The sequence below is a fragment of the Hyperoodon ampullatus genome (genome assembly GCF_949752795.1).
Source record: "Hyperoodon ampullatus genome assembly, chromosome: 16".
Lineage (NCBI taxonomy): Eukaryota > Metazoa > Chordata > Mammalia > Artiodactyla > Ziphiidae > Hyperoodon > Hyperoodon ampullatus.
The window spans coordinates 78,103,025-78,125,368 of NC_136929.1; the positions used below are offsets into that span (position 1 = coordinate 78,103,025).

General features: G+C 42.3%; 1 protein-coding gene across 2 annotated transcripts in view; it reads left to right on the top strand.

The window, feature by feature from the left end:
• Positions 1–5,083: 5,083 nt before the first annotated feature.
• CPAP (centrosome assembly and centriole elongation protein) overlaps positions 5,084–22,344 on the top strand; it is a gene marked incomplete at its 5' end in the record, with an annotated part of 54,647 nt that continues 37,386 nt past the window's right edge. Inside the window, 3 exons of one of the 2 annotated variants that reach the window (XM_079721601.1) lie at positions 5,084–5,527; positions 6,241–6,379; positions 13,706–13,993. In XM_079721601.1, coding sequence (XP_079577727.1) covers positions 5,084–5,527; positions 6,241–6,379; positions 13,706–13,993 — 871 coding nt within the window. Of the gene's footprint in view, positions 5,528–6,240; positions 6,380–13,693; positions 13,994–22,344 lie in introns of both variants that reach the window. The other variant, XM_079721602.1, reaches the window with a different exon arrangement.

A 22,344-nucleotide genomic window follows, 5' to 3' on the forward strand; every position in this document is an offset into this window, starting at 1 on the left:
GAAGCATGAGCAACCTTTTTCTTATTTTGAAAATTATGTTTCAAATGAAATTCAAATTTCCTATCATGGTTCAAGGCCTGGCCTCTCCCCAGCCTCATTCTGGCTGAGATGGCTTTTTCTTCAGGTTGGCAAAACCCTCAGGGCATTGACAGTGGGGGGCTGTAATAGGAAAGAACCTTCTGTATTCTATTACAAGTGAATCACTAAAGGGATGTTGCCTGTAAGCTTAAGTTATACACAATGGCCCATCTCTGGGAACCCTGTCTGCCAGGTAATGAGCATTAAGCTAAAATACCTTTGTTTAGCCTCCTGACCAGGCTCACCTGTGAATGACTGACTGCAAGGAGGAAGAAATTAACCCATCCCCTCCAGAGGCTGATGGGAACCAGGAGATGTTTGACTTTACTGCCCTTTGAGTATAAGAGGAGCCTGAATTCTAACTGAATTCTAACTCAGGCGAGATGGTTCTTTAGGGGCACAAGCCCACCATCTTCTCGGTCTGCTGGCTTTCAGAATACAGTCGTTAGTCCTTGCCCCACGTACCGCTCTCTCGATTATTGGGCTCTCCTGCGGCGCAAGCAATACAAGCTTGGACTTGGTAACAGTGGTTCGTTTCTTACACTGTACCGGTTGTTAAAAATAGCACTTCATTTGATTTCTTTACATATTTATTTAAACAGACACAAAGCCTGGGTGTGTACACAACGGTAACTTGCGGTGTCTGCATCTGCAGTGGCAATTAAGAAATCGGTTTTCGAGTTTTGCACTTTAGTGTTCAAAACAGAACTAGGTTTATTTTAATAAAAAATAAAAAAAAATTAGGCTTTATTACCTAATGGGCAAAGAGCCAACTACGCATTAGGCAGAAAAGACGAGCGATAGCTACTTTAGGAGTGACTCCATCACAAGGTTACCTTTGACTCATCAGAGAGTGTGGCCGACTGTCCTTTTTTTCTTTTACTTGGTCACTCGTGGCAAAGAAGACAAAAACAAAAGACACACGGAACTAGACAGACGCCCCCGCCCCAACCGCGAGAGCGCCAGCCGAAGTTTTGAAAGGCAGGGGAGGGACTCTGTCTGTCCCGGAAGTTCTCTCCGGGAGCTGTTTCCCCCCGCCTCTCCGCCCGCCGCCACCACCCCTTGCCCGAGCCCGGGCGGAAGACTCCGGGCCGTGAGCGCCTAGTAACGTGGAACGCTGGGTCGCCGGGAGTGGTAGTTTACGTGAGTCCGGCTACGCGCTCTCGCAAGCGCAGAGGGGCAGGTGGGAACTACATTTCCCACGAGCCCTCGGGCCTGGGCGGAGCCAAGCTGGCCGCGGAGGCTGTGGCGGGTGGTTTGTAAAGGTAGCGGCGGAGACGACGACGGCTCGGGCCCTGGTGTGAGTGGACTGAGAGGCCGGGGCCGCGGAGCGGGACTTCATGGCGGGGGTGGGGTGGGGAGGACCGGAGCAGCTGGTGTGTTCGTCGCCCTGCGTCCACGAGGGGCGGCGGGGCGCGCGGGGAGCGGCGCCGGGCGGCGGGGGGAGCTCTGGGTCAGTGTCGGGCCTGCTAGCGCTGTTCCGCGGCGGCTTCTAGCGGGCTCCCTCCGCTTGTGGTTTCGGCTGCACTCTGAGCTGCTGCGCGAGGAGCGCGTCTGTGCGTCACCTTCCTGCTGGTCTGGGCCGGTCTCCCTGCCGGCAGGTGCGGTCTTGCAAAGCTTCGGGTTTGAAAGCTTTGCTGTGGGTTGGTGGCTTTCAAGGACGTGTACTTTGGGAGACCGGTAAGTCACGTTCCTAAGCGACCAGTTACTTCTCAAGGCCTGAGGGAGGCTTTGAATTGTTTGCGTCTACGTTTTCCGCCTCGCGAGGTAGAGAATTTATCCCCCCCGCCCCGCTGCTTTAAAGAATGTTTACGTGGCAGTCTTTGGAGGTTTCAAGGCTGTCCGTTCGTTTCAAACAGATTTTGATATCAGGAAGATCTGAGTCCACCTGCTAATAATCCTTTCTAGGCATTTTGCTGCGTATGCGCCCTTTACTAAGGCCTTAGCATCAATACTAAGTAACAGGTTAAGGTGGAATTGTATTTCTGTGCGTCATGCCGACAGTAAATATACCTCTAGGGTCATAGTGATGAAGCTGAAAAGAAGCAGGGGAGGTTTCTTTTTTACGTGGGCGAGAGATGTGTTACCGAAAGTGAGTTCCGGATGCTCCTGCTCAAAAGCCAGTGAAGAGGCAAGGCTGGTGGAAAGGAGAGTTTGCTTTCTTTTGGGTGCCGGGAGCGGGGAGGGCGACTCCTGCCCAAAGGCCGACTCCCCTCCCCCGCCCTCCCCGGCGACAGTCGACAGTCGTGGGTCAAGAGCTGTTATAGGCGGCGGGAGAGGCCCACGTGGAAGCAGCGCAGGCAGCTCGGACAGGCATCTTGAAGCTGGTCATGCGGTGCTCTGGCCAGCGTCATCTTGACTGTTTTAAGTAGTTAATCTTAGGTTCCAAAGTCGGTTTGTTCCCGTTTTCTTGAGCCCAGTTCTTAGAATTGCGGCAGCTTATGTCATGGCTACAGTTAATGTCGTTCACTTCTCCCACCTGATGGGGGTTTCATTATCTACAAGACATCCCACCGGAGACGGCTCAGGATATTAGCTACAACCCTTGAGAAGGAGCTAAAGTGCCTTGCCTTTGCTTAATGACTAAACTATTATTGTTTTGTCCTGTTTGACTGCTTTTCTTTGCTTCTGCATTTTCTCACTTCTCTGGTTAAACTTATTCTTTGGCTAAAATTTTTTCCACAGACAAAAAGGCAGGCTGAGGACATGGGGGGCACGGACCATAGGGTCCTGCTGAGTTTTAGATGCAGACGTCTGAGTGCTGCATCATGAGAACATGGAGTAAGAGATATCCAGTAAAGTGCCTTAATCTTTTTTTTTTTTTTTTTTGGCCACACCATGTGGCTTGCCAGATCTTAGTTCCTCAACCAGGGATCGAACCCTGGGCCCTTGGCAGTGAGAGTGCAGAGTCCTAACCACTGGACTGCCAGGGAATTCTCAGAGTGCCTTAATCTTAAGTGTACAGCCTAAACATATATACCAGTGTAGTCACCACCCAGATTAAGAACATCCCTATCATCCCTGAAGGCAGAAACCCCTTCCCAGGCAATACCAGCTTCCTAGACAACCATGATTCTGACTTCTGGACCTGTGAATATATTTTGCCAATTCTCAAACTCCATACTAAATGGAATCACACAGTATTCGTGTCAGACTTTGATTCAACTTTTCTCATCCATGTCGTTGCCTATAGCAGTAGGGTTTTTTTTTTTAATGCCGTAATAGCTGTGGTTCTCAAAGTGTGATACCAGTGAGAAAACAAATCACACTGCCATTTTTGTTTTGTTTTATCCCCAGTTTTCTCCATTTCAGTTAATGGCAACTCTGTTCTTCCAGTTGTTTAGCCAGAGAATTTTCAGGAATGAAGGAGAGGATCCCAGGACACTCTGTAGGTTGTGGTAGACAGTAAAGGAGTGGTAGGTTATATAGTCTGATCATACGAGGTTCAAAATTGGGGACTTTGATGGTAGAGGAAGGGAGAATAGTCCAGGTCTAAAAAAGAACAATAAAGAAGATACGTATTCCAAGGGTATGGGTTCCATAGGAGGAAGTTTTCTCAGGAAGGTGAGAGAAGAGGTTAAGAATAATAGATTTTGCTCGTGACGCACGGTGAGTGTTTGGCATTGGGATACTTGGGACACGGAGACAGGATAAGCACGTGCGTGGAGGTTAGCGTGGCAGGGATGAAGGGCGCTGACATACATAGATTCCCAAACATGAAGACGTGAACCCTGGAGGAGTCAAGGTGGATAGTGGTGATGGGCTGTGCGAACTGGTGGTTTTCGGGAGGAATGGGGCATTGGTGGGGGCTTCCTGCAGACGGGAGTCATGAAGTGTGGATGACTGGGTCTTATTCTGCCCCTCATAGCTGCACCACATGCACCTCTTCCACCGGGTCCTTAGCTTTTGCTCTAAGTGAGGCCTTTCTGTCCACCGCGTCTAAACTTGCAGTCTCCTACCCCCACATGGCTTTTGTGTGTATTTTCCCCACTAGCCTCTGAGTTATTAACTGCTGTCTACCCAGTGCCTACAACAGTACTGGGCACAGAGTAAGAACACAGTAAATGTTAGTTGCTTATCTGTTGCACAGTCACAGAGTTAAACTAGGAATTTGGTTGTTTTAGAGTATGATTCATACAGCATAGCTGTCCCGTGCTGTGAACCAATGAAATTTTTATTGTTGCACATTGAATGAACACAACTGAAGTATTTTCAACAATATAACCTTAGTTCTGATTTATTTTTAACTTACTTTTAGCAAACATTTATCAAGTTTCTTCTATCTCCCAGGGATGGATGGTGCTAGACAGTGGGGAATATACAGATACCTTCAAGGAACCCACAGCTTGGTAGGTTATGAACACAGAAGCGAACTACCACTAATAATGAGATGACTGCCGAAGTAGTGATGTCAGAGACCTCTAGGAATGCAGATGAGAGACTGCCTGGTGGGCAAGGGATTATGAGGGAGGAGGGGAGTAACGGACAGCAGCAGACAGTGCCAGGGGAGGCCATGGGGTGGCGGTGACGTCTGTTCCGGGACCAGGGAGAACACGGGCTCCCCGTATTGGGCAAAGAAGCAGTACTGGACTGGGGCCAGACGCATGCAAGTGGTCAAAGTGGATATTGACAGTGGCCTGTTTTTCCTTTGGTAATCAAGTCACTTAGAAGATGCTTTAGCACCCTTAGTTTTTGGTCAACTGATTGAGCACTTGTGTAAATTCATCAGTAACTGATTAAATCAGAAGGGAACTTTGAGTTTTGATCCCCTCAATTTGGATATTTTAAAGACGTTTTAAAAATATGTAACTTATTGCCCGATTGCTTTGCTAGTTAAAGTCTTTCCTGTAAGAAATATTCAGTAGGTTTTTGTGCTGGGTTGAGGTTTGGGTTGAATAGCTTTAACTAATCATTTTTGTTGGCTGTCTTGTTTCTACAGGTGTTGGAAATTAACAGCTCTTCTAGCTTTTACATTATTTAAGTACAATAGTGTTGTTGGACTAAAATGTTCCTGATGTCAACCTCTTCGGAGTTAAACAGTGGGCAGAACTTCTTAACCCAGTGGATGACCAATCCTTCTCGGGCTGGGGTCATATTAAATCGTGGATTTCCTATTTTGGAAGCAGAGGAAGAGAAGCGAGCAAACGTGAACATTTCTACCAGCTTTCCTATTAAACCCACAGATTTTTCAAATAGCTTCAGCTTTATAAGTGAAGAAGATTCACTTCATGAAGAACAGAAGTTGGAGCCCAACAGCCCTTACAAGTTACAATCAGATAAATCTGAAGCACAGAGAGTCTTTCCTTCAACTAAAGAGGGAACACAAATAGTGGCATGTCAGCATGCTCCTGGACACTGGGAAGATAACAAAAATGACCTTATTTCAGATCCTCTGAGTGAATTCAAAGAAGTGACTTATAAAGACCCACTTTTTAAAAAGCTTGAACAGGTAAAACGGGATTTGACTTAATATGTATCTGTGTTATCGCACAGTTATTGCAGGTACGATGAAAGGTCACCTGTTCCGGGTCTTTTTGTTTCTTCCCCTTTACTGTGAAAGCCTCATAATACCATATTTTGCCATTTGTTTGATATGAAACATTAAAGCATGTTTAATACGTAAGATATACATATAGCACTTACGATAACATCTTTAGGTTTCTCCCTCATTTTGTAAAAACTAAATTGGAAATGGTTGACCAAATATTAGGGAGAAAAAGTTGATTATAAATGTACTGATACCTACCCTGTTTTAAGAGTCAAAGGATTCATGTGACTTTTTCTGTTTCTTAGTTGAGAGTTTAGTTTTGGTGGCAGATTAAGTTACTTAGAGATCCCTCTTTTTTTTTTAATTTTTAGAATTTTAAAATTTTTATGTGTTTCTTTGGCTCTGCCAGGTCTTAGTTGCGGCATGCAGGGTCTTTACTTGCAGCACGTGGGACCTAGTTCCCTGACCAGGGATTGAACCCGGGCCCCCTGCATGGGGAGCGCGGAGTCTTAACCACTGGACCACCAGGGAAGTCCCTAGAGAGCCCTCTTTGAAACTCTTTATTAGAGAAGATATGAGAAGGGAGATGGGAAGGATTAAGATAAATGTAAGGGGCAAAGGCCCATAAAGAAATATTAAGTTAGTTTAATCAAGTTAATTTTATGTTTAAAAAGCTGAAAGAAGTACAACAGAAGAAGCAGGAACAACTGAAGAGGCAACAGTTAGAGCAACTGCAAAGGCTCATGGAGGAACAGGAGAAGCTGCTCACCATGGTGTCTGCGCAGCATACACTCCCAGGTATTATGTGCTTACGTAAGACCTTTGGTTAGTACAGAGATGGACAGTTAACGTACACTTCCTATCTTTCATTGTTTGACAGGTTATTTCTACCATTTCTCTATCATATGTTGCAAACTCCAATTTCTTAAGAAGCCAAGCAGTCAACTATGGAATGGTGGTGGTGTAATATAATTGGGATGAGGGATCTGTGCCATTCTGGAGCATGTGTGCCCTGCTTAAAGGCATTCATATTTATTTATAAAATAAAAATTTAAAAAGACCCAGCAGAATAAAAGATCCAGAGCTGAATTTGGCCTAGGGCTACTGGTTTAGGTTTACAACCCCTGCCTGATGAATGAAAAACTGCTCAGGGTCATAAAGATGCATATGTGTAGAAGCCATTCTGCTCAGCTAAAGAGCCATACCAGAAATATTTTCTGTGGTAGTAGAGGACAGTTTTTCTGTTGTATGCCAGATCAATTAATAGAAAGCATGATGTGCTTATCAGTGGGGGGAAAGCAGTGGAAATGTGATCTGGAGCAGTAGTTTTGAAAGTTTTTTGACCATGCCGCATAGTAACAAAAATATTTTAAATGAAGACTCATAATTTCAAAGAAATTTCATGAATCAGTTCTTATTGGTGTGCCTGGCAGGTAACAAGGATATTTTCTATTTTGTTTATTATATTTTATGTCATTAAAAAAATGCCATTCATGATCTGTTGTGTCTGCTGATAAGATGGTTTATGTCCCACAGTTTGAAAAATAGCGACCTGGAGCAGTGTGTTTGCTTCTTGGTGCTACTTTTTAAGAGACAAGCTTTACTGATTCAGTAAAATGCTCGTTCTCTTCAGAGGTTGCGCTGGACATTGAGAATACAAAGAAGAAAAGATATTGGCAAATGAATGTGCAGGGTGTGGCTGGATGGTGCTCGGGGAGTGGTGGTAGTGCTGGTGATGAGAACGGTAGCAAATGAAGAGTGGTTTAGGGAATTTGGATGTTTATCTTAGAGAATATAGGGAACGTGGTGTGTATCTTGAAATAATTGAGTGCCTTTATGGAATACATAAAAATAGTAACCAAAATCAATTACAATAGCCTGTGATAGTTCTTAAGGTAGAAATAGCACTATGGTAGAGCAATAGGGAAGCAGATTTCAAACTTATTAATATAAGAACTACCTCCATGGAGTTATGGAACAATTGCTTTAGGGCCATTTTCACATTTTTTGGTTTCCGGGCCCTGTAACACTCTTAAATTATTGAGGACCCCAAAGAGCTTGTGTTATATGGGCTATAGCTATTGATATTTACTGTGTTAGAAATTAAAACTTAGAAATTTAAAAACTAATTCATTTAAAATAATAACCAATTACATGCTATAAATAAGTTTTTTTTTTTTGGCTGCCTTGGGTCTTTGTTGCTGCATGTGGGCTTTCTTTAGTTGTGGCGAGCAGGGGCTACTCTTTGTTGTGGTGCGCAGGCTTCTCATTGCAGTGGCTTCTCTTGTTGCAGAGCATGGGCTCTAGGCTGAGCGGGCTTCACTAGTTGTGGTGCACAGACTTAGTTGCTCCACGGCACGTGGGATCTTCCCGGACCAGGGCTCGAACCTGTGTCCCCTGCATTGGCAGGTAGATTCTTAACCACTGCACAACCAGAGAATAACATTTTTTAATGAAAAAAGTTTTTCTAAAAACTTAGTGAGAAGAATTGCATTGTTTAATGTTTTTGAAAATCTCTTTAACTTCTGGCTTAAAGAACTCAGCTGATTCTTGCATCTACTTTTGCCTCCCATCTCTTCAGTTATGTTGTTTTGGTTGATGTATGTGAAAAAAAAACCCAGCCTCACACAGACATGTAATTGGAAAAAGGAGAGAGGAGTATTTTAATAGGCTTTTCAAAAAATTTTGGTTATTTCTTTGATACTGCACCAAACTCAACAAGTGGTCGTTTCTTAACAGTTATTCACAATATGGAATCTGAAATCATATTAGTGAATTTTCATGCTCTGTTACATTAAAATATATTAGAATGTCTTGGCATTTTTTCTTTAAAAATAAAGATTATTAAAAATAATTATTGCATTAATTAAAATAGATCTCAGTTTCTTTTTTTCTTTCTTTATTTGGCTGCGTCAGGTCTTAGTTGCGGCACACGGGATCTTCGCTGAGGCATGCGAGATCATTTTTTCTTCGTTGCAGCACTCAGGCTTCTCTCTAGTTGTGGTGTGCAGGTTTTTTTCTCTCTCTAGTTGTGGCGTGTGGGCTCTTGGGCGTGAGGGCTCTCATTGAGGTGTGCGAGCTCAGTAGTTGTGGTATGTGGGCTTAGTTGCCCTGTGGCATTCAGGATGTTAGTTTCCCGACTAGGGATCGAACCCGCGTCCCCTGTATTGGTAGGCGGTTTCTTTACCACTGGACCACCAGGGAAGTCCCTAGATCTCAGTTTCTAAAGTATCATAAAATTTTAGGAAGTTTCTGAAAGTCAGAATCATTCAAGGTCAGAATGATTTATTCTTTTTTTTTTTTTTTTTTTTTTTTGCGGTACGCGGGCCTCTCACTGTTGTGGCCTCTCCCGCTGTGGAGCACAGGCTCCAGACGCGCAGGCTCAGCGGCCATGGCTCACGGGCCAGCCGCTCAGCAGCATGTGGGATCTTCCCGGACCGGGGCACGAACCCGTGTCCCCTGCATCGGCAGGCGGACTCTCAGCCACTGCGCCACCAGGGAAGCCCGCTGGAATGATTTATTCTTGAAAGTAATTTTGAGTATGCCTGTAGACTTTTTTTTTTTTTTTTTTTTTTGCGGTAGGCGGGCCTCTCACTGCTGTGGCCTCTCCCCTCGCAGAGCACAGGCTCCGGATGCGCAGGTTCAGCGGCCATGGCTCACGGGCCCAGCTGTTCCGCGGCATGTGGGATCCTCCCAGACCGGGGCACGAACCTGTGTCCCCTGCATCGGCAGGCGGACTCTCAACCACTGTGCCACCAGGGAAGCCCCGTGCCTGTAGACTTTTGTATAAGCATAAAAAAGGATATGAAATCGTACATGACTATTAATAATAGTTACTCCAAGGGATTGATTTTTTTTTTTTTTTTTTTTTTGCTGTACGCAGGCCTCTCACTGTTGTGGCCTCTCCCGTTGCGGAGCACAGGCTCCGGACGCACAGGCTCAGTGGCCATGGCTCACGGGCCCAGCCGCTCCGCGGCATGTGGGATCTTCCCGGACCGGGGCACAAACTCGTGTCCCCTGCATCGGCAGGTAGACTCTCAACCACTGCGCCACCAGGGAAGCCCAGGGATTGATTTTATAAGAGGATGTGTACTTATGCAGATTAACTTTATACTTCGAATTATTTGAGTTGCCAAAATAAGCAAGAATTACTTCCACAATTTAAAACATCAAATTAAGTGAAATGAATAAATAAATAACAGTAATTACAAACCATACCACTCAATGGGATGTTATATTATGCCTTTATGCATTCTATGAGTTATTGGAATAAACTAAGTGTACATTTCCTTCAAACTCTGGGATCATACAGTTCTAAGTGGAATGACAATAATCTCTCTTTTATTTGCTGTACCCAACCTGTATTTAATTTCCACACCTGGAGTGAGGTTTGTTGAGCTCCAGAGTCTGGGTTTCTACTGGCATCTTACTCTCTCAGGTGCACATGGCATAAGAGAAAGGTCACATTAAAAGATAAAGTCAGGGCTTCCCTGGTGGTGCAGTGGTTGAGAGTCCGCCTGCCGATGCAGGGGACACGGGTTCGTGCCCCGGTCCGGGAGGATCCCACATGCCGCGGAGCGGCTGGGCCTGTGGGCCATGGCCGCTGGGCCTGCGCGTCCGGAGCCTGTGCTCCGCAGTGGGAGAGGCCACAACAGTGAGAGGCCCGCGTACCGCAGAAAAAAACAAAAAAAAACAAAAAAAAACAAAAAAAAACATAAAGTCATAGGCAGATCATCTAATTTCTCAGATAACCCCAAGAGCAGGGATTCCAGAAGGAAGTCACAGAAACTCAGGAGTTAATCATCAGACTCTACTTGGCAAGCACTGTGCATTTATCCTTCCTTAAGACAAAAATAAACAAGTAAAACTTTTTTTTTTAAAACATCTTTATTGGAGTATAATTGCTTTACAATGTTGTGTTAGTTTCTTTCTTCCTTTTTTTTTTTTTTTAAACATCTTTATTGGAGTATAATTGCTCTACAATGGTGTGTCAGTTTCTGCTTTATAACAAACTGAATCAGCTATACACACACATATGTTCTCATATCTCCTCCCTCTTGCGTCTCTATCCCACCCCTCTAGGTGGTCACAAAGCACCCAGCTGATCTCCCTGTGCTACGCGGCTGCTTCCCACTAGCTATCTATTTTACATTTGGTAGTGTGTATATGTCCATGCCACTCTCTCACTTCGTCCCAGCTTCTCTTTCCCACTCCCCGTGTCCTGAAGCCCATTCTCTATACAAGTAAAACTTTTAAGTGATGTTTTCTGGGAAGAACATTTAAGTTAACTGCTAGTGATCAATAATTTTTTTTAATATAAAAAATACCTAGGGCTTCCCTGGTGGCGCAGTGGTTGAGAGTCTGCCTGCCGATGCAGGGGACATGGGTTCGTGCCCCGGTCTGGGAGGATCCCACATGCCGTGGAGTGGCTGGGCCATGAGCCATGGCTGCTGAGCCTGCGTGTCCGGAGCCTGTGCTCCGCAACGGGAGAGGCCACAGCGGTGAGAGGCCCACGTACTGCAAAAAAAAAAAAAAAAAAAAAAAAAAACCTGAATTTAACACATACATTTTGAAAATTTACTGTGCCTTTCAAAATGTTTTATATAAACCTGGTAGTCAATTATTATGATTATTTATTCTTTCATTAATTATCTTGGCATTTTGAATGGATTTTTCATCACCTTTGGTTTGGTAAAACCAAACCATGCATTGGTTATTTGGAAAATAATAGTTCCCTGAGTTATGTAGGTTTTTAAAATATTGACATATTTCATTATAAAAATTTATATCCATTAATACTACCACAGATCTCATCATAACAGTATTATAAAGTTGTCAAGCTCATGGTGATGGACATGTTTTCCAACATTCTCATTTTTAATTGGAAGTTCAGATTTTATCATTGGCAACAAATATTGTCAGCTTCCTTGAAGTAACTGACTCACTTGTTTCATCTTTGAGAAAATGCCTGCCAAGTACTGAGGTTTAAATCATCATGGTTTGTCATTCATTCTTTCAAGTAAAAATGATGTTCCCTGAAAGAAGTGTCTAGTTGAGCTTAGCAGATTTTTTTTTTTTTGGTCTGCGCCATGCGGCATGTGGGATGTTAGTTCCCCGACCAGAGCACTCTACCCCCCTGCATTGGAAGCTTGGAGTCTTAACCACTGTACTGCCAGGGAAGTTCCTCTAGTTGAGCTTATAGCTCAAAAATTTCACAGCCTGTGTCTTGGTTTACGGCAGAAGTGATTTATGCGTACTTCTCATTTTGTCCTATAGAATGTTCATGTACTCAAGGCTTAAAATTTAATTTAAAAATTTAATAATTTTTGCTGCTTTATCTAGGACATTCTTTTTTTTTTTTTTTGCGGTACGCGGGCCTCTCACTGTTGTGGCCTCTCCCGTTGCGGAGCACAGGCTCCGGACGTGCAGGCTCAGCGGCCGTGGCTCACGGGCCCAGCCGCTCCGCGGCATATGGGATCCTCCCAGACCGGGGCACGAACCCGTATCCTCTGCATCAGCAGGCGGACTCTCAACCACTGCGCCACCAGGGAGGCCCTAGGACATTCTTAAGTAAAACTTTTTTTTAAGGTTTTTAAAAAAATTTTTTTAATTTATTTTTGGCTGCGTTGGGTCTTTGTTGCTGTTCATGGGCTTTCTCTAGTTGCGGTGAGTGGGGGCTACTCTTCTTTGTGGTGTGCGGGCTTCTCATTGTGGTGGCTTCTCTTGTTGCAGAGCATGGGCTCCAGGCGTGCGGGCTTTGGTAGTTGTGGCTCACGGGCTCTGGAGTGCAGGCTTGGTAGTTGTGGCGCACGGGCTTAGTTGCTCCGCGGCATGTGGGATCTTCCCGGACCAGGGCTCGAACCCGTGTCCCCTGCATTGGCAGGTGGATTCTTAAACACTGCGTCACCAGGGAAGCCCAAAACTGTTGTTTTTTGGTTTTAAACTGAGAGTACATGGTGGTGATGAACACAGTGACTGCTAGCGCAGTGGGTGCTGCTGTACTGCTTTTGAATGAAGTCTCCAGGAAGTTTCCATTTTGCCTTTGCAGCGTCAGTACATATGTCAACACAGTGAAAAAGGCAAGTACTGTCTTAATATTTCTGAAAATAGCTTAGAGCTTGGTGGATGCCCTGAAAGAGTTTTGGAGACCTCCAGGGGTTTACAGATCTTGCTATGAGAACTGCTGCTTTGGGTTGTTGCTCTTCTGTCAAAGATGTCGTTAGGCTGAAGTGGGTTGACCATTCGTTAAAAATATTTAGTGGGAGAGTGTTGTTATTCAGGGAGGTTGAATCTGATAGTCAGTGAGGACCTGCCTGCTTTCCAGTCTTATCTGTGGGCTGGGGATGAGGCAGATGGTACAGGACGTAAGTGGCATACGCCTCTTTTATGAAACACTTCCCATTGTGTCTTTTAATTCTGTTTAATTGAAACAATCTGGGAGAACAGAGGAACGTAGCAGGATTCCAACGGACTGGTACGGCAGGCAGGATGGCTAGTATTGCTGTCTGTCCTCTAAGGACTGTACCTTAGAGGTCTGTAGAAAGGGAATCCTCTCTCTGTTTATTGGGTGATTTCAAAAGTAGAGACTTAAGAAACAAAACAGGTCAAAAGTAATACAGGAAATTTAGGAACTACAGAAAAGTATAAAACAGAAGTCACCCATAATTCCACCACCTGAGGTTACCAACATGTTAATGGTAATATAAAGGGAAAATGCGTTTATGTGTTGTGACACAGCAGTTATTGATCATCAAGGAGCAATTCAGATTATTTGTACCTATCTGTGTTGGTGCTCTCCATTTAACTGTATTCGTCACAGGGCTGTAGAGTTGACAGCTCCCAGCAGTGCTCATGGATGGAGCATGATTGGTGCCTTCCAGAGTTAGGCGGTGCTGCAGCTCTGCCACGTACAAACTGCACATGAATCATGGCATAAATATATTCAAAAATCAAAGGTCACTTTGGAGTCTTACAGTTTCATGATTTTGTTAAACATAGTTTCCTATTAATGAGGAAGAGATACTTTTATCACTTGGGAGAAAACTTTGTACTCAATAGTAGGGGTAACAGGTAGTATAGAAAATGTTACAGAAAGTCATCAGTTTTGTTGATTTTCTTAATTGTAAGGTTTAACTCTAGTGCCTGACGACCAGAGCCAGAAGTCCAGATCTCCAGGAAATTCAGCCACTGCAGAGAAACCCACGCCCTTCTTACCATCATATATCTACCAGAATCAAACCCAAGAAAAAAACCACACTTCCAACATTTTATCCGATGAACAAAACAACTTCCGTAGAACTACTCATCAAGATTTTGTCTTAACTTCAAAAAGTGGTGCTTCTCCCAATTTGTTTTATGAGGCTCAATATCAAGAAGCACTTGTGAAAAAAAATGATTTGAAGGAAGAAAACCATAACCATCCTAAAGGTGAGTTACTTATTTTTCTCTGTTCTGTAGTTAACTGACAGTGTCACCTGGTTGTTCTAAGACAAGAAAAGTCCTTTCTGCATTTTTTCCTTGTCCCTGCGTCTTTAATTGTGAGATCCTACCTGCTGCACAGCCACTGAGCCTGGATAGGACACAGAACCAGACATAGAATTTGTGACTTTCCAGGAACAAATTGCAGGACAACTCATGCCAATTTCAAACCTCATGTAGCAGCGTGGGTCTTCAAAAAGGGAGGCAGCGAGTTCTGCATGCACCATTTTTCTTGAGAGCTTAGAAAAGTTTAAAATTGAGTTAAAATGTGTGTGCTGATGGTGGGGCACAGGATAGAAGATGTGAAGTGTGAGCAGTAGGTTGGTGATGGGAGTTATTACTCACAAAAGGCATCCCCCCCAACCCAGACACTCGTCGCTGTCCGAGTTCCCAGCACCCGGCACGTTCCTGCCAGAGAACTGGCACTCAGTGTCTGATGGTCCAAACTCATGGAGCTCTCGAGGCATTTCTAGTATATTTTCTTCTTGTCCTTTTTTGAAAAAATTTTTAAGTCCTGTTGCTGTGCTCACTCCCTGCCCTTTTTTACCCCCTCCACATTTTGTAATCATAAAATATTGTATAATAAAATTGTGTTCTTTTCCCACTCAACATGGAAATGCTTATGGTACGTTCTGTAGCCTTCATAACCGTAATTTTAATGTTTCTCATCTTTATGCAGATCATCAAATAATATATCAGTATTTAATGTTCTTTGTGGTAGGACTGAGTCATTTCCATTATTTTTAGTTTTCAATTTTAATGGTGTTTTTATGTATATGTTCCTTAGAGTAAGTTATAGAAAAACACAAATGATATGGCAAAAGGTGTCTATGCTTACTGTTGAGGATTGGGCAGTTTTGGGATAAAAACTTATTCCTAATTTCGAGTAATTCCTTGGTGTAAAGAGTCAAATGTCTTTTCCTTATTTTTTAAACAGTACTCTCCCTTAACCTTTTCAATTTTTTTTTTTTTTTTTTGGCCGCACTGTGCAGCATGCAGAACTTCCCTTACCAGGGATCAAACCCCTTGCAGTGGAAGTGCAAAGTCTTAACTATTGGACCACCAGGGAAGTCCCCTTAACCTTTTATTTTGGAAAATTTCAAACATCCAGAAACGTTGAAAGACCACTGCCGTAATTACCAGTATACCCACCACCTAGATGCAACTGTTGATATTTTTCCATATTTACTCTGTCTGTCTATATTGGTATGTGTGTCTATATATCTGTATCTGTACTTAAATTTATATCTGTATTTACGTCTGTATATAGTTTGCTGAGTCATTTCATTGCAAATAGTATGCAGACATTATATCATTTAAAATATCAAGTAAAAATTAGGACATTCTTCTATATAACCACAATACTGTTATTATACCTAGGGACCTTATCTATGCAAATGCAATATAGAATTCTCCCTGTGATCCCAAAATTGCCTTTTAAAGGTGTTTTTTTAAAAATAGGATCCAGTCAAGGTTTATGTATTACATTCAGTTGTTACAACTCTTTAGTCTTTTTGTTTTGTTTTGTTTTGTTTTTCCGGCCGCACAACGAGGCGTGCAGGATCTCAGTTTTCCGACCAGAGATAGAACCCGTGCCCCCTGCATTGGGAGCGTGGAGTCTTAACCACTGGACCACCAGGGAAGTCCTCTTTAGTCTTTTTTAACTTAGGAAAGCCCACACCTTTTTCTCCATAACATTAACCTTTTGAAGACTGTTGTGTTTTTTTCTTTTTTTTTAAACATCTTTATTGGAGTATAATTGCTTTACAATGGAGTGTTAGTTTCTGCTGTATAACAAAGTGAATCAGCTATACATATACCTATATCCCCATATCCCCTCCCTCTTGAACCTCCCTCCCACCCTCCCTATCCCACCCCTCTAGGTGGTCACAAATCACCGAGCTGATCTCCCTGTGCTATGCAGCTGCTTCCCACTAGCTATCTATTTTACATTTGGTAGTGTACATGTGTCCATGCCACTCTCTCACGTCATCCCAGCTTACCCTTCCCCCTCCCTGTGTCCTCAAGTCCATTCTCTACCTCTGCGTCTTTATTCCTGTCCTGGCCCTAGGTTCCTCAGAACCTTTTTTTTTTTTTTAGATTCCATATATATGTGTAAGCATACGGTGTTTGTTTTTCTCTTTCTGACTTACTTCACTCTGTATGACAGTCTCTAGGTCCATCCACCTCAACGCAAATAACTCAATTACAATTCTTTTTATGGCTGAGTAATATTCCATTGTATATATGTGCCATATCTTCTTTATCCATTCATCTGTTGATGGACACTTAGGTTGCTTTCATGTCCTGGCTATTGTAAATACAGCTGCAATAAACATTGTACATGACTCTTTGAATTGTGCTTTTCTCAGGGTATATGCCCAGTAATGGGATTGCTGGGTCGTATGCCAGTTCTAGTTTTAGTTTTTTAAGGAACCTCCATACTGTTCTCCATAGTGGCTGTATCAATTTACATTCCCACCAACAGTGCAAGAGGGTTCCCTTTTCTCCACACCCTCTCAGCATTTATTGTTTATAGATTTTTTTTTTTTTTTTTTTTTTTGCGGTACGCGGGCCTCTCACTGTTGTGGCCTCTCCCGTTGCGGAGCACAGGCTCCGGACGCGCAGGCTCAGCAGCCATGGCTCACGGGCCCAGCCGCTCTGCGGCATGTGGGATCCTCCCAGACCGGGGCACGAACCCGTGTCCCCTGCATCGGCAGGCGGACTCTCAACCACTGGGCCACCAGGGAAGCCCTTGTTTGTAGATTTTTTGATGATGGCCATTCTGACTGGTGTGAGGTCATTGTACTATACCTCACTGTAGTTTTGATTTGCATTTCTCTAATGATTAATGATGTTGAGCATTCTTTCATGTGTTTGTTGGCAATCTGTATATCTTCTTTGGAGAAATGTCTATTTAGGTCTTCTGCCCATTTTTGGATTGGGTTGTTTGTTTTTTTGATATTGAGCTGCATGAGCTGCTTGTATATTTTGGACATTGAATTCTTTGTCAGTTGCTTCGTTTGCAAATATTTTCTCCCATTCTGAGAGTTGTCTTTTCATCTTGTTTATGGTTTCCTCTGCTGTGCAAAGCTTTTAAGTTTCATTAGGTCCCACTTGTTTATTTTTGTTTTTATTTCCATTTCTCTAGGAGGTGGGTCAGAAAGGATCTTGCTGTGATTTATGTCATAGAGTGTTCTGCCTATGTTTTCCTCTAAGAGTTTTATAGTGTCTGGCCTTACATTTAGGTCTTTAATCCATTTTGACTTTATTTTTGTGTATGGTGTTAAGGAGTGTTCTAATTTCATTCTTTTACATGTAGCTCTCCAGTTTTCCCAGCACCACTTATTGAAGAGACTGTCTTTTCTCCATTGTGTGTTTTTGCCTCCTTTATCAAAGATAAGGTGACCATATGTATATGGGTTTATCTCTGGGCTTTCTATCCTGTTCCATTGATCTATCTTTCTGTTTTTGTGCCAGTACCATACTCTCTTGATTACTGTAGCCCTGTAGTATAGTCTGAAGTCTGGGAGCCTGATTCCTCCACCTCCGTTTTTCCTTCTCAAGATTGCTTTGGCTATTCGGGGTCTTCTGTGTTTCCATACTAATTGTGAAAGTTTTTGTTCCAGTTCTGTGAAAAATGCCATTGGTAATTTGATGGGGATTGCCTTGAATCTGTAGACTGCTTTGGGTAGTATAGTCATTTCCATGATGTTGATTCTTCCAATCCAGGAACATGGTTTATCTCCATCTGTTGGTATCATCTTTATCTTCTTTCATCAGTGTCTTATAGTTTTTTTAGTACAGGTCTTTTGTGTGCTTAGGTAGGTTTATTCGTAGGTATTTTATACTTTTTGTTGCAGTGGTAAATGGGAGTGTTTCCTTAATTTCTCTTTCAGATATTTTGTCATTAGTGTATAGGAATGCAAGAGATTTCTGTGCATTAATTTTGTATCCTTCCACTTTACCAAATTCATTGATTAGCTCTAGTAGTTTTCTGGTAGCATCTTCAGGATTCTCTATGTATAGTATCATGTCATCTGCAAACAGTGACAGTAAATAAAACAGTGACAGTTTTATTTCTTTTTTTTCCTATTTGGATTCCTTTTATTTCTTTTTCTTCGCTGATTGCTGTGGCTAAAACTTCCAAAACTATGCTGAATAATAGTGGTGAGAGTGGGCAACCTTGTCTTCTTCCTGATCTTAGTGGAAATGGTTTCAGTTTTTCACCATTGAGAACGATGCTGGCTGTGGGTTTGTCATATATGGCCTTTATTATGTTGAGGAAAGTTCCCTCTTTGCCTACATTCTGGAGGGTTTTTATCAAAAATCGGTGTTGAATTTTGTTGAAAGATTTTTCTTCATCTATTGAGAATATCATATGGTTTTTATCCTTCAGTTTATTAATATGTTGTATCACATTGATTGATTTGTGTATATTGAAGAATCCTTGCATTTCTGGGATAAACCCCACTTGATCATGGTGTATGATCCCTTTAATGTGCTGTTGGATTCTGTTTGCTAGTATTTTATTGAGGAGTTTTGCATCTGTGTTCATCCATGATATGGACCTGTAGTTTTGTTTTTTTGTGACATCTTTGTCTGGTTTTGGTATCAGGGTGATGGTGGCTTCGTAGAGTGAGTTTGGGAGCATTCCTCCCTCTGCTATGTTTTGGAAGAGTTTGAGAAGGATAGATGCTAGTTCTTCTCTAAATGTTTGATAGAATTCACCTGTGGAGCCATCTGGTCCTGCACTTGTGTTTGTTGGAAGACTTTTAATCTCAGTTTCAATTTCAGTGCTTGTGATTGGCCTGTTTATATTTTTGATTTCTTCCTGGTTCAGTCTTGTAAGGATGTGCTTTTCTAAGAATTTGTCCATTTCTTCCAGGTTGTCCATTTTATTGGCATAGAGTGGCTCGTAGTAATCTCTCATGATCCTTTGTATTTCTGCAGTGTCAGTTGTTACTTCTCCTTTTTCATTTCTAATTCTATTGATTTGAGTCTTTTTCCTTTTTTTCGTGATGAGTCTGGCTAGTGGTTCATCAATTTTGTTTATCTTCTCAAAGAACTAGCTTTTAGTTTTATTGATTTTTGCTCTTGTTTCCTTCATTTCTTTTTCATTGATTTCTGATCTGATCTTTATTTCTTTTCTACTGCTAACTTTGGGGGTTTTTTGTTCTTCTTTCTCTAATTGCTTTAGGTGTAAGTTTAGGTTGTTTTCTTGAGGTGTTTCTTATTTCTTGAGGTAGGATTGTATTGCTATAAATTTCCCTCTTAGAACTGCTTTTGCTGCATCCCATAGGTTTTGGGTCGTTGTGTTTTCATTGTCATTTGTTTTTAGGTATTTTTTGATTTCCTCTTTAATTTCTTCAGTGATCTCTTGGTTATTTAGTAGTGTATTGCTTAGCCTCCATGTGTTTGTGATTTTTGCAGATTTTTTTCTGTAATTGATATCTAGTCTCATAGCATTGTGGTCGGAAAAGATACTTGGTACGATTTCAATTTTCTTAAATTTACCAAGGCTTAATTTGTGACCCAAGATATGATCTATCCTGGAGAATGTTCCATGAGCACTTGATAAGAAAGTGTATTCTGTTGTTTTTGGATGGAATGTCCTATAAATATCAATTAAGTTCATCTTGTTTACTGTATCATTTAAAGCTTGTGTTTCTTTATTTATTTTCATTTTGGATGATCTGTCCATTGGTGAAAGTGGGGTGTTAAAGTCCCCTACTATGAATGTGTTACTGTCGATTTCCCCTTTTATGGCTGTTAGTATTTGCCTTATGTATTGAGGTGCTCCTATGTTAGGTGCATAAATATTTACAATTGTTATATCTTCTTCTTGGATCGATCCCTTTATCATTATGTTGTGTCCTTCTTTGTCTCTTCTAATAGTCTTTATTTTAAAGTCTATTTTGTCTGATATGAGTATTGCTACTCCAGCTTTCTTTTGATTTCCGTTTGCATGGAATATTTGTTTCCATCCCCTCACTTTCAGTCTGTATGTGTCCCTAGGTCTGAAGTAGGTCTCTTGTAGACAGTATATATATGGGTCTTGTTTTTGTATCCATTCAGCCGGTCTGTGTCTTTTGGTTGGAGCATTAAACCATTTACATTTAAGGTGCTTATCGATATGCATGTTCCTATTACCATTTTCTTAATTGTTTTGGGTTTGTTATTGTAGGTCTTTTCCTTCTGTTGTGTTTCCTGTCTAGAGAAGTTCCTTTAGCATTTGTTGTAAAGCTGGTTTGGTGGTGCTGAGTTCTCTTAGCTTTTGTTTGTCTGTAAAGGTTTTAATTTCTCCATTGAATCTGAATGAGATCCTTGCTGGGTAGAGTAATGTTGGTTGTAGGTTTTTCCCTTTCATCACTTTAAATATGTCCTGCCACTCTCTTCTGGCTTGCAGAGTTTCTACTGAGAGATCAGCTGTTAACCTTATGGGGATTCCCTTGTATGTTATTTGTTGCTTTTCTCTTGTTGCTTTTAATATTTTTTCTTTGTATTTAATTTTTGATAGGTTGATTAATACGTGTCTTCGTGTGTTTCTCCTGTATGGGACTCTCTGTGCTTCCTAGACTTGATTGACTATTTCCTTCCCATATTAGGGCAGTTTTCAGCTATAGTTTCTTCAGATATTTTCTCAGTCCCTTTTGTTTCTCTTCTTCTTCTGGGAGGCCTCTATTTCAAATGTTGATGCATTTAGTTTTGTCCCAGAGGTCTCTGAGACTGTCCTCAATTCTTTTCACTCTTTTCTTTGTTCTGCTCTGTGGTAGTTATTTCCACTATTTTTTCTTCCTGGTCACTTATCCGTTCTTCTGCCTCAGTTATTCTGCTATTGATTCCTTCTACAGAATTTATAATTTCATTTATTGTGTTGTTCATCATTGTTTGTTTGCTCTTTAGTTCTTCTAGGTCCTTGTTAAATGTTTCTTGTATTGTCTCCATTCTATTTCCAAGATTTTGAATCATCTTTACTATCATTACTGTGAATTCTTTTTTAGGTCACCTGCCTATTTCCTCTTCATTTTTTTTGGTCTGGTGGGTTTTTACTTTGTTCCTTTATTTGCTGTGTATGTCTCTGTCTTCTCATTTTGCTTAACTTACTGTGTTTGGCGTCTCCTTTTTGCAGGCTGCAGGTTCGTAGTTCCCGTCATTTTTGATATCTCCCCCCAGTGGGTGAGGTTGGTTCAGTGGGTTGTGTAGACTTCCTGGTGGAGGGGACTGGTGCCTGTGTTCTGGTGGATGAGACTGGATCTTGTCCTTTTGGTGGGCAGGACCGCATCTGGTGGTGTGTTTTGGGGTGCCTCTGAACTTATTATGATTTTAGGCAGCCTCTCTAACCGGTGGCATTGTGTTCCTGTCTTGCTAGTTGTTTGGCATAGGGTGTCCAGCACTGTAGATTGCTGCTTGTTGAGTGGAGCTGGGTCTTAGCATTGAGATGGAGATCTCTGGGAGAGCTTTCGCTGTTTGATATTATGTGGGGCCAGGAGGTCTCTGGTGGATCAATGTCCTGAACTCGTCTCTCCCACCTCAGAGGCTCAGGCCTGACACCCGGCCAGAGCACCAAGACCCTGTCAGCCACTCGGCTGAGAAGAAAAGGGAGGAAAAAAAAAAAGAAAAAAATAAAGTTATTAAAGTAAAAAATATTATTTAAAAAAATTTTTTTAAAGTAATAGAAAGAAAAAGAAAGACCAGAGCAACCAAACCAAAAAGCAAATCCAGCAATGATAACAAGCGCTAAAAACTATACTAAAAAAAAACCCAACAAAAAACAGACAGAACCCTAGGACAAATGGTAAAAGCAAAGGTATACAGACAAAATCACACAAAGAAGCACATATGCACTCACAAAAAGAGAAAAAGGAAAAAAAAACATGGAAGAGAGCAACCAAATCAATAAACAAATCTACCAATGCTAATAAGCTCTAAATATTAAACTAAAATAAGCATAAAACTAGAAACAGATGCAGAAAGCAAATCCCAAGTTGCTCCCAAAGTCCACTGCCTCAATTTGGGATGATTCGTTGTCTCTTCAGGTATTCCACAGATGCAGGGTACATCAAGTTGATTGCGGAGCTTTAATCCGCTGCTTCTGAGGCTGCTGGGAGAGATTCCCCTTTCTCTTCTTTGTTCGCACAGCTCCCGGGGCTCAGCTTTGGATTCGGCCCCGCCTCTGCGTGTAGGTCGCCGGAGGGCGTCTGTTCTTCGCTCAGACAGGACGGGGTTAAAGGAGCCGCTGATGCGGGGGCTCTGGCTCCCTCAGGCCGCGGGGGAGGGAGGGGCACGGAGGCGGGGCG